Here is a 12,254-nt window from a genome sequence, read left to right as displayed (position 1 = left end):
GCCTTAACCCGATCTTTAATACAAGTGTTCCAACAATAATAATTAAAGACAACTAGTCGAATTTAAATCAGCGATTTTCAACGTTTAGGCGTTTTTTATGCATTTATTGGGGCAAGGAACCATCAAGAAAAATTTGCATCAACTTATATTTGGAAACTTGCCCCCTCCCTCCTGTGTTTTTGATTCCTAGGGCGCAACTTAACGACCCACATTGGATTCATAAACCACGAGCGGACACCATCAGTGTGATAAATCGCTTTGGCTTGGACGATTCGTTTCATAGAAAAATTCAACTCTACGCATGGTTCTTACATTACTAACCTAACTTATTATTGTAAGGTTTGAATCTGAGTTCTCGTGCTTTGGGTTGCCTTATTGTGGTCTGGATTAAAATCTTGGGCATTATCTTTGCTCTTCAAAAGTAATGACTTGGTTTAAAACACATACAGGTTTTGTTTTGGTCTAATACCACTTGCAACAGTTTTGAGCTTTTTGCTTTTGTTTCTTTTTTTGATGTGATACCACGTTTTTCACTCTATTATCCATTTTCGTTTTTCATGAATCTCAGTAAATTGAAACTTGTTTCACAACATGGGCTTCGCGGAAAATTCTACTGTATATAATTTATATCTATATCTACAAATTACTTAATATTGCAGTCCGTGCGTATTCAAGTACGTATGTAAAAATTTGACCCCATTTCGAGATTTTCTGCCGGCGCCCATGTTTCACATACATAATTGGTTGTACTGTATGACTGGATTTCGTAAGATCGTATATAACACAGAGACTAGATTAAGAAGCCCATAGTTGAATGAGACAACCAACAACCTATATTATAACACGGGTAAATTAAAATTCCACAAAAAAACATTAACATAGGAGCGGTATCACTGGTATTCGTTAACCAACATGTCGGAATCCCAGCATAAAGGTAAAGCGTGCTATTGTTCCAACAGCGACGCTACGCCACGCCACGCGTGGTTGCACTGGGCCATCGTTAAACACAGCAGTACACGCAGCCAGTGGTAGGATTCAATTTTTTTCAGCCGGTTCTATCACAAAAGTCATATTTTTCAGCCGGTTCTGTTACAAAAGTCATATTTTCAGCCGGTTCTATCACAAAAGTCATATTTTTCAGCCGGTTCTATCACAAAAGTCATATTTGTCAGCCGGTTCTATCACAAAAGTCATATTTTTAAGCCGGTTCTATCACAAAAGTCATATTTGTCAGCCGGTTCTGTCACAAAAGTCATATTTTTCAGCCGGTTCTGTTACTAAAAGTCATATTTCCATTAATTTTCTTGTGACCGTTCTATAGAACCGGTGCAAACCGGCTGAATCCCACCACTGCATGCAGTCTATGTGAAAGGTTGTAAATTATCCAATTGAGCGAAATGGTTTGAGTAAACCTTTAGATAAAAATCCCATCAAAATGGGAAAAGAGAAATCTTTAAAACAGTTCGGCCTGTATTGGTATGCATAATTTCCATAGCGAACACACACTATACCACCACAAAAGAACAGAATAACACAAAACATTACCGGGCAAAGACGTAAAAGTGAATTAAATACAACAGGGCTACAACATAGAGGAGCAATTTAACGCAACAAGCAACTGCTAGAAAAAAATCTTACAGACAAACAGTAGCGCCTCAACAAAAAATGTTGTTGACTGTATAGTCAGCGTTTCCCAAACTGGGGTCCGCGGTCCTTTAGGGGTCCGTGAGGCAATTTTGGGGGAACCGCGAAGCGGTTGAAGTAATTTTATAATCTTATTTGGCGTCAGTTTGTGCCACTAAATAAGTTTAAATCAAAGCAGAATTGACAATCGACTATCTCCATTGCTAAACAATGGCCTTTATTGAATGACAACTATCAAAAATTCAATTGTTCGCGCACAATCGTAATGTTTTTTGTCCTGTTTGTGATGTTACATGCTGTCTTTGGATAATTGTTATGCGCAATTTTGCATATCTAGCTAAAATCCTGCAATCAACTTTCGTTTTTATGAAATACACATTTAGGCTTAAGGACCGCGAGCCTTCGAAATAATGGCAAAGGGACCGTTTTGACAAAAATATGAAAACGTTTGGGAACCACTGCTGTATATAGCAATGATTTCTGCGTTGCGCTTTTCAATGACTACCAAGACGAAAAATCTCGATCATAAGATTTTATAATGGTTTGCTTCCGTTCTAAAGTTGTTGCGATGCAACTGGTGTAAAACATGTAAAAAGTCTTTTACGTTTATGGAACCTATGGAATATGGTAAGTTGAACAACACAAATGCGAGCAACCTGGCGAGCGACTGCGTTTTTGGCGTTAAAAGATAGGTGGACTATAACTCAAAGGGCAACAGCCTTAGTATAGCTGTGTGATCATTTATATATTCTAGAGTTATTTCATACGCTTTTCTCGTTAAACATTTTACAAGACAATTAAACTTTAACTTTCTATGCGAGGTTATTGCCACAAACCTGTTATGCGTGAAATACAAAGTCGGGTTATTTGTTTCACCATTGATCCTCTGGCGTCAACGTAACAAGGCATTTCCTGTACGTCACAATCGCGAAACAATGCCACTGAAGCGCAAAACTTCAATAGTCTTCGACCAACAGTTATCTCGCTTTCAATATTTTGCTTTTTCTGCGAGATTTAAAAAGTTTTAGGAAATAAACAAAAATAAAAACACATTCTGTCGATATTTTTTTTAGCCTTACCCGGTTTTTCGCACATATTGGCACAATCTGACAATCGCTGTCCCAAAGCAAAATCACAACAGCTATGAAGGTTTTATTTCAAACCTCCACCAATTTCATTAAGTCAGCGAGACTTGGCAAGCACACCAAGACCACTTATATGCGTTAGTTGGGAGTAAAATACCAATGGAAATGCAGATTATTGGTGATAAAGCTTGTTGCGGAAGCTTAACACCAAGGCCACGAACAGGCGCCGGCTATGATATATTCGCCACGCGCTCATGCCGTCATTTCGAACAAGGGAAAAGGTCACACAATAGTGGAATGCGCAATAAATTTTATGCATATAACATAGCGTTTGTTGCAATAACTAATGTGGTAACAAACACAAATACACAGTCACATAACATATATAACGAAAAAACTTAACCTATATATGAATTTATGAAACCAATTTCATAGATAGATAAAAACAGCTGTTACCGAAACGAAACAAATAATCCTCAGAATCTCAACTTAACACAACCCCACGTGTTTAATTTTTACGGTGGCCATACTGACTCATGCTATGTCAACAAACGGCCGTTGTTTGTTTTATTACCACTTGCTGTAACTTTTTATTGACAGAAAAACGTCAAAACAAAATCATGAAAGAGACGACCTTTCGGCTCGGCTTGCACCATAACATGTTTCTAGTATTCGCAGAAAATCATTGGTTAAATCTTGCCTCACTCATCTTGTAATTTCTACCCGATTTATAAACAAGCTCCTTAGATTTTACGATTTTTCAACAGTGTTTGTGGTAAGTCCACAAAGCAACATGCAAAACACGAAATCTAACAAATGTACCCCTAACATAACGACCTTACCGCACAAAACAAGCTGCTTTTTTATCGTAAACAAAACTTGCGGAGCGCTTGCTAAACGAATACATTCAAGTAAGGACGTTTTGATAATGTTGTGCAATTAAAAAAAAAGGATTTTTCATGTAAAAGTTCTCTGTTTTATCAAGCTACTTTTTTTGCTAAAGCAACGCCCTACTAAGAAAAAAACGAACTAAACTTATTGCGGTTATTGCTACACACTAATTTGTGACTAAAGTAACAGCGTGCATATATACTAATTCACATTAGGAAGAATTTGAAATTCCTAAAAAACTAATCACAAGACAACCCTTTAGCGCCACATGGCGGAGAAATGCCAGTTTTAATGCTCAAAACAACCAAATTCTTTTTGAAACGCCAAAATACATTTACCTGTTTGTGCAAATTCCCATAAAAAGCCTCTATACACATCAAAAGATAACATTGCAAGCAAAAAGAAGCTACTCTCAAATAAACATTACAACGACACAAAGACGAACTAGCTGTTGTAGCTGATACTGTCTGTTGCCGTGTTTGGGTGATGGCGCAAGAGTAGAAAAACAACCAGAAAAAGGCAATCTGGCGGGAACGCGTGGCGCGAAACGGCCGAACGCCCGACAACATGCCAAGATGGCCGACACTGTCAGTCTGTTAAGCTAAATAATTGTCTTAAATGGGCCAAATTTCACAATTGATTAACAATTTTTGCCTTGCTTAGCGTAAAGTTGGTGTTCAAACTCTGTGACAATGCTGAAAGTTTGTTGTGAATTGTGATCGATGGTAAAAGCTCGGCTAACTCATCTTGTACTTAAGCGACAAAAAAAGGGTCTTGACAAAAACTTCATTCAGCTTAGCCTACGCACAAACCATAGATTCACAACATCTTTACACAAATGTGTCGATAATAGACTGCTGTCCAGTAGTTTATTTTATACTAAACGCACAAGTTACACAAAACCAACAACTTACCGTTTTATGCAGAAACCCCTTTTTACACTATACGTTCTGAAATAAAACAAATTTCTACTTCTCTAGTTACTACTGGCAGCCTGTATTGCGATTTACATTCCTCTTTTCATGCAACATTCCGCAGGTCTTTCCAGAACCGAGCCCTCCATAGTTACAAAAGCCCTAATGCGATGCAAATCACATCCGGTGTCAACTGCTCACAGTTTAATTTTCTTCTTCCCGCTGTTTTAAGAAAAAAATGCATGGTCACGTGACTGTACAAGAGACCGCATCCGCCATAGAAATGATCATTTCGTAAAATTTATTACAACAAGACGTACGTCGCTAATAAAGTTATCTAATCTAATTGAGAAATAAACATAAACTTTGATTTCAAACGTTAGCTGCGCAACACAATTATCAGTCAAAGCCTTTATCACATCTACGTTGTTAATTTGACAAATTTAAATTTGCCATCAAAACTTACGAGATTGGATTTTCGTTAAAACTGAACGATCGTAATTTGTAAACAATTCATGTCAATGGAAAAAGAACAAGATGACATTGAGTACAACATAACATTTCCCTCACGTAAGTTAATTGTTTTTCATCAAACGTTTTGGCAAACTATTGCTACATTAACTAGCCTAAATATGAACTTTTTTAGTTTATTATATTACCAGTTTTTGTCACAAATTTTCATGAATAAAATATAAAAAATAGCCACTTTTCTGTGGTGGTAATAATGATTTTAGATTAAGCTATAGTTTTGACAATTGCAAATATCGTTGTTTGGATTGCTGTTTTTTTTGCACTAAAAAATAAGTAATTTCAAGCCCCAAAATATAACTTGTCGCCAGTGCTTGCTGGGAACCTAACCATTTCTGACAGCTTATACTTTTCAAATAATGTTCCATGTTCTTTTTCTTAAGAAAAATATTTTGTTGATTCTTTAGAAACAGATTGGCTCTTTTAAAAGCCAGAATATTTTCTATTAATGCTGGTATAAAAGTGTCTGTGAACTTGACTTGACTAGCATTTAAAAATGACACTGTGTAATCAAATTGCCTTTCTGTTTCCTTCAGTCTTGTGGGGTTAGTTGAGGTTTCTGAAATGTCTAAAATTATTATTTTTGTTCGCAGCGAATGACAATGAAGTTGAACCTGTGGTGTTTCTTCTTGGCTGGTTTGGAGCACAAGACAGACACTTGGCCAAGTACTGCGATATTTGGGCCAATGAAGGATGCACAACCATAAGATACATCCACAAAACTAACACTATTTTCTTTGAAGGTTTGTAGTTTTTTAGTATAAATTTCATAATTTTTGTTGTCATGAAATGCTGCTATGTCTAAAGAGGTAAATGAGATACTTTAGATTATGCTTTAAGATTTTTTAAAAACAGTAAAATGGTTCTGAACGTTTTTATTGTGGTCAAGATAAAAAAGGCTGGATGAATTTCATTCACCTTTTCAAATATATAGCAAATGTCATACACAAGTAGATATGTGTTGACCAGTACCAATCTCCCAAAATGCATGATTTCATAAACGGCAATAGCAAATTGTTCATTCACAGATCCAGTGAAATCGAAAGGTTTAAGACATGCAGCGAGAAAACTTCTCCAGTTGCTGGATGATTACGGCTTAAGGAACAACCCAGTGATTATTCACAGCTTTAGTAACGGAGGATTTTTCATCTACTACCATTTAGCTGATATTTTTGAGGTAAATAATATCATATTTCTGACAACTTGCGTTAACAATAACAATTTCAAAAAGCTTTTGTGCTCATGTAATTAATGAAATAAAAGAGCAACAGTTTGTGTATTCATTTACAAATCCTTTCTGTACATCTTGTACAAATTGTTTCACAAATGCAGCGCATTTTTGCCTTAAAACTTCAAACAGGTGTTATGTGCTTTTTTTAAAACAAAAACAATGGCCCAACGGGGGTTATAGATTGATATAACTCAAGGTCATTTCTGTTCCTAATAAATACAATATTATCCTACCTGCTTTATGTTTTTACGAAATAACTATTGTAATCCTGACTGTTATCCAAGTCTTTGTGCAACTTTTCAGATGGAGGATGTTAACATGATTGGAGCGGTCTTCGACAGTAGCCCGGCAAAACTGGAATATTTTACTGGCAGTCGAGCCATCTACTACAGCGGAATGCCGAAACTTGCTGCCATTCTTGTTATTCTCGGATTCGGAATTTATTACTTTGTTTGGAAAATTTTCATTTGGTTCGGTTTGACAGTTGATCTATTTCAGGTAATAATCCATAAAATTTCACAATTATATTGCTTCCGTGGCATTAGAACGGTTTCTGTTGGGTCCCTTGAGATACTTCAGGTCCGCTTGGTACCCGTTTTAATGGGAAGAACTTGTAAACAGTGACCTTTTTTGAGTCGAGCCAACTTGTAATAAGTGCGCCATGCAGTATTCCAAAAGTAAATGCTAGAGGTACTGCATTAACAGTTTTAGGTTTAGTCATAGGGCAATTACAAAACTTATCCAAAAGTATTTTTGTGTTTTAATGTTACCTGAGGAGTATGTACGAATCATTGCCTTAAAACAGGGCAGATGCAGTATTTTCTTTTTTTTGCATGGCACTTATTATGGGTGTAATCACAACAATACAAGTTATTACCTGCAGTATTTTTAAGTTTTGTTGCACACAAAAAAGTTACCAAGCGCCCTCATATTTGAAGTTACCTGTTACTGTTGATACATAACACTGCTTAGTGCTTTGAATTATGTCCCCAAATTTTGAACACCATCTATGGTTTTGTCAGGAATCAGCCAGGCGAAAAAGTCAGCGATGGCCGAGTTTATTTCTCTATTCATCAGCTGACGTTGTCGTCCCTTGTCACCAAATAAAGGAAATGTTAAACAAACGGAGAATGATTTCAAAATGTTACTCACACGACTTCCAAACATCAGCTCACTGTTTACATTTCAGGGAACACAGGGAGGTTTATTTAAACAAATGTGTGGAATTTTTAAACAACTGTCTCGAAATATGGGACGAAAACGAATGAATTATTTGTTTGTTACAAGTGATGCACTAAACCCGCCTAAAAAAGTTCGGGCCAAAACCAAAGGCCGAACTAAAAATTCCCTTTCTGGTGGACATTTTCAATTGAACCTTGTGTTGTTGATGCAAGTGAACTCATTTATTACACTCAAAATTCACTTTCACAATGCAAAAAAAACATGCCTTGTATTTTATTGATACAATTAGTTAATTTATGATGTTTCATATGCACAAAAAAGTTTAGGCATTAATTCCATGCAATCAAAAAGTTCGGCTGTGGCCGAATTTTTTAAAAATGTTTGGCCCATAACATTAGAAAACTCCGTATTTGGCCAACCGAAACTTCGGTGCATTACTATAAAGGTTTGATTGAAAGAATTGTTATTACATCATATGTAACCTATCGTACACTTCCAAAACTGTGTTGTTTTGCTGCTTTGTATGAAGCTTGAAATTAATACCTATAAATTGCAAAGTTTTTACTGTGATATCTTGGAGTACCTAGCATTTTACTCCCATTTATTTGTACTTTACTGTGAGAAGAGTGTTGGGCTTGGTATATACGTGGGACCTAAGCTATTCTACTCAGATTGTCATTTGTGCCTTATTAAATCTCATTCAACATTTTTCTCCAAGTGTATTTGATGTAAGGTTGTGGTCAGACTTTACTAACAAGCTTGTAGCAACTAACCTATGGATTTTTATGACGCAAAATTCTGTTGTTTGCACATTAAAAGCGCTCACCATATGCGTTACATTGTACACCACATCTTTGTGAGCCTTAAATCGACTCCTGTAATGCACAATTAACTATTTTGAGTATGCTTAACCTGGTTTGTCAAAGTATTTATATGTAGTATATGTACTTAATGTAACCATCACACATCAATCTAACCAAAACACACTTTTAGCCAGTCTCAGTGGCATCCTAAAATTTTCATTTTTATGAGCTTCTAAAATAACATTTATTTTCTAAAAGGCTGTAGTGTCCTATTATTGTCACATTCACAACAACATATAGAAGCAACAATTTGTGAAGGGTGTTTGCATCTTCTAAAGCAGGGGCGCGCAACTTCTCCAGTCGGCGGGCCGGATATGGGAAAACAAAGTACATGGCGTGCCGGATTCGTGAATCGATACATTAATCGCATTTTTATCCAGTGATTTTAAACGAATTTTTGACCACCTAAACCAAATACAATCAAGAACGTCACAATTACAATACAGTTCAAACAATCTAACTAAAATAACATAAATTATTCACCACAGCAAAATTAATGCATACACCACAGACTTAGATACTGCCGAAACACTAACTAGGCTACATGTGTGGAAACAAAGGAAACCGTGAAAGCAGTCCACACACAAGGTTGGCAGTTATGTCGTAACAATGGACGTATGGTGCAATGGTAACAACGGCGGGAAAGTTTTTTGGTATTGGGGAGCGTTACTGTCCGTTCTATAATTTGACGTAGTAAGCAAGTAGTGGGTGATTGTGGCAGACTGTGGCCGCGGGCCGCATTATCATGTAAGACCAGAAACTGTCTGCGGGCCACTCAAAATCCCGCGGGCCGTATGTTGCCCGCCCCTGTTCTAAAGTGATGTTGTAATATTGTTTTCTAACCACTTTCCTAAAATATGTAATTTTAGTATTTTACATCAACTCAAAACAAATCCTTCCAGCAAACAGGTAATTAAACCATTCTTAGCCATAGTCTCATATAACAAGTTGAATAGTAGCAAAGATCCAGACATAACTAGAAATAAAATCCTAAAAAAACTTTCACACAGCAACTAAAACTTCCATATTCTGACTGCTGTCTGCCATTTGAGTAACACATAGGGGCCCAAAACCGCACACAGAATAAAAAGGCATTGTTTTGTTGCAGGTAAATAAATAAACAAACAATATTGCACCAAACATGCAGTAATTGTGAAAAAGAAAAACAGTGGATAGTTGCATTATACAAGTCTACCACCCAAGTATATAGCATTCGGATATTGCTGTAGTAATTGTGGCCATTGAACATAGAACCTGTTTGCAAACGGATACAAGATTTTTCCACTGAGAGACATCGTCGTCACGCGACACATACTTTCAACAAACACAATATCTGTGGCACAGATTCCCAATACCTGAAAAATAAATTTAACAGGTTATGTAAAATACACCTCCCAGCGCATGTACAAAGGAATGTTTTTTTTAATGCACTTGTCGCTGCTCTAACCCAGTGGTTTTTAACCACAACTCTGCCGGAAAAAATTGTTTGTTTCGGAATACTACAGCATGCACCTCACATTGTTGGGGCTTCTCAAAATACAGATGTAATTGAATGATAGAACTCCTTTTTTAAAACCTAACCAATTACATTAGAGCAGGAGTATGAAAGTGTGGGCCACAGACCGCACCAGCATTTTTTGTGGCCTGTTGTTTGAAATTGTATTGTGTATGGCCCGCTATAGTTTGGATTAAGTTTTGTGGCAACTCGCAAAGTTTTCCATGCACATTTATTTATCGGTAAAAAGGAAGTATACATGGTGCTAATGCAACAAAATCCCAAAATTTCCAGAAATCCTATCTGTCTGTGTTCTAATTATACAGTTAAAAACTTTGCAAAACATAGACCCGCAGGTGTCTCCATCTGATAAAAATTGACCTCTACTAAAAAAGTTTTGACACCTCTGCATTAGAGTCACAAATGAATTAAGTTTTGTGGTTATAAAGTGGACCAAAAGAAAATTTGTTATTTAGATTTGATGCAACTGAAAAAGGTTGGGAAACACTGTTCAATTTTTGAGGGCAACTGTTTATCATGTGGGCGCAATACATCTTTTCCCAGCCAGGGGTTAAAGTTTTCGATATTTTTTGACACCATGACTTCAAAAGAGCAGATTGTTGGTTATTGCAGCATTCATAACAATCTATTGGTGATGGCTCATAGCCCCAGAAGCACGAAACTTTTTGACAATTAATTTTGCTAAAAGAATTGGTACCAACTACTAACATTGCATGCAGTGTTAAAAAAGTATAATATTTGATAGTGGTCTCAATATTTTGTGGAAATAATGTAATGTATTTATGATACCCAAACACAGTGAACAATAGCAGTACAAACACACCCATTTAACTTACTTTGTAAATCAGAGCAACAATACAGAGAGGTATACAGGTTCCTGGACCATTGCAAAGCAAAATGTCTGGTCTACTTTTCCACATGATTGGAAACGATGCTAAACAAGCATGAAATGTTGTAATAATGGTGCTTCCCCAACTCTGAGAAACTTCTCTGCTTCTAAAATAAAAGTTTATTGACAAATTATTGTACACTTTACAATGTAAGTTATGATGAAATTAATTCACAACTGGTATCAGCCCTGAAGGGTCTATGCAGACCTCTACAATATAATTGTAATGTGTAATGTTAATCGAAAAAACAAGCTTATTAACAAATTTCAACGTAAAATGAGCCAACGACACAGAAGGCAAATCAATACAAGACTTTATCTACTATCTGTGGAAGTTAAAATCACTTTCAGTAAAATTTCATTACAAAAGTGCACATGTTAATTGTTATATTTTTATCCACTCTGACCAGGGATTGTCTAAATACGTTGTGCTCACAATGAGTGCACTGTCAAGCTGCATGCTTTATTGTCATTCGCTCAATCATTTTATAAGTTGCTCATTTTAATCGAGTAAAAACCATGGTTTATAACTGCTTGGTATTTAATAAACAGCTGTGTTGTTTTATTTCAGTATTTTTTTACACATTCAGGTGAGGGGAACCATAATTATTTTGGTTATCATACTGTAAAGACAAGTACAAAGCAATGTTGTCCTGTTCAGTAAATCACACTTACCTTGGGATCTTGTATAATGTAAACTTATTCTCGGAGCCTTCTGTTGATTCAAAACTTTCAATTTTTGTCACACTCATTTTGTCACTGGTTGCGACGACATACGAGTGAGGACGAAATGTGGAAGGTAAACTGGAAAGTAATCGGACAATTTCTGTTGTGTGTCCGCCTGTATAAAATAAATCGGTGACAAGAAATTAGTGTGCTACAAAAATATAAAAAAGATGTACAAACTAGATCACAGACTCATTGCATTGTGCGTAAGATCAATCAAGCTTTTCTTAGTTTGTAAATTTTAAATAAACATAGTAATATAATTCATAAAAGGATAAAAAGTTCAGCAGTTGTGACTTGTCATAGCTTATAAAACACTTGCCAAGGATATTGGGATTTAGCTCAAATGTACAACAACAAAATGTAACTAAAACTGTTTTTGAGAGAAATCATATATTTGACTACTAATCTAAACTGTGTAATTTTGTGCAATAACTGTAAAAAATGTTTTTTTTTTATCTTACACAAACAACAGTTCACACCAAGTTATTCTTAGTGTTGAATGTTAAAGAAAAACTCACCAGAACCAGCAACCGCAAGAACACTTCTTGATTTCAATGCCTTTAAAGGTTTTTCTTGCAAATGGAATAAAACATAACATAAGCGAATCACAAACAAAACTAGCAAACCTATTATCAGTAAAAATGCCATTTTCATTGGTGGGAAATATCTGAAAATACAGGACATGTATTTTATTTTCAAATTTTACGATACCCCTAAATAGGTAAACTACATTTAAAACACATTTTCTAACTGTCTAAAAACTTGTTTTAACATTTTTTGAG

The 12,254-nt window shown here is 35.8% G+C and overlaps 2 protein-coding genes across 2 annotated transcripts; one reads left to right on the top strand and one right to left on the bottom strand.

Moving 5' to 3' along the window:
- The first annotated feature begins 4,809 nt into the window (after positions 1–4,809).
- On the top strand, positions 4,810–8,305 carry LOC145224344 (transmembrane protein 53-B-like). Its single transcript, XM_080090814.1, has 5 exons — positions 4,810–5,104; positions 5,656–5,805; positions 6,091–6,239; positions 6,597–6,791; positions 7,316–8,305. The coding sequence occupies exons 1-5, from the start codon at positions 5,050–5,052 to the stop codon at positions 7,559–7,561; spliced, it is 795 nt and encodes a 264-aa protein (XP_079946940.1). The 5' UTR covers positions 4,810–5,049; the 3' UTR covers positions 7,562–8,305.
- Positions 8,306–9,422: 1,117 nt separating this feature from the next.
- Positions 9,423–12,159, bottom strand: LOC145224345 (UDP-N-acetylglucosamine transferase subunit ALG14-like). The gene is made up of 4 exons (XM_080090815.1): positions 11,991–12,159; positions 11,419–11,584; positions 10,691–10,850; positions 9,423–9,693 (listed from the first exon to the last, which is right to left on the bottom strand). Exons 1-4 carry the CDS (start codon positions 12,154–12,156, stop codon positions 9,520–9,522), a joined length of 666 nt encoding a protein of 221 aa, XP_079946941.1. The 5' UTR covers positions 12,157–12,159; the 3' UTR covers positions 9,423–9,519.
- Positions 12,160–12,254: the final 95 nt, after the last annotated feature.

This window comes from Phallusia mammillata, chromosome 4 (genome assembly GCF_965637545.1).
Source record: "Phallusia mammillata chromosome 4, kaPhaMamm4.hap1.1, whole genome shotgun sequence".
NCBI lineage: Eukaryota > Metazoa > Chordata > Ascidiacea > Phlebobranchia > Ascidiidae > Phallusia > Phallusia mammillata.
The sequence above is the reverse complement of the archived record's forward strand: the minus strand, read 5'-3'. Positions and strand labels throughout refer to the sequence as shown.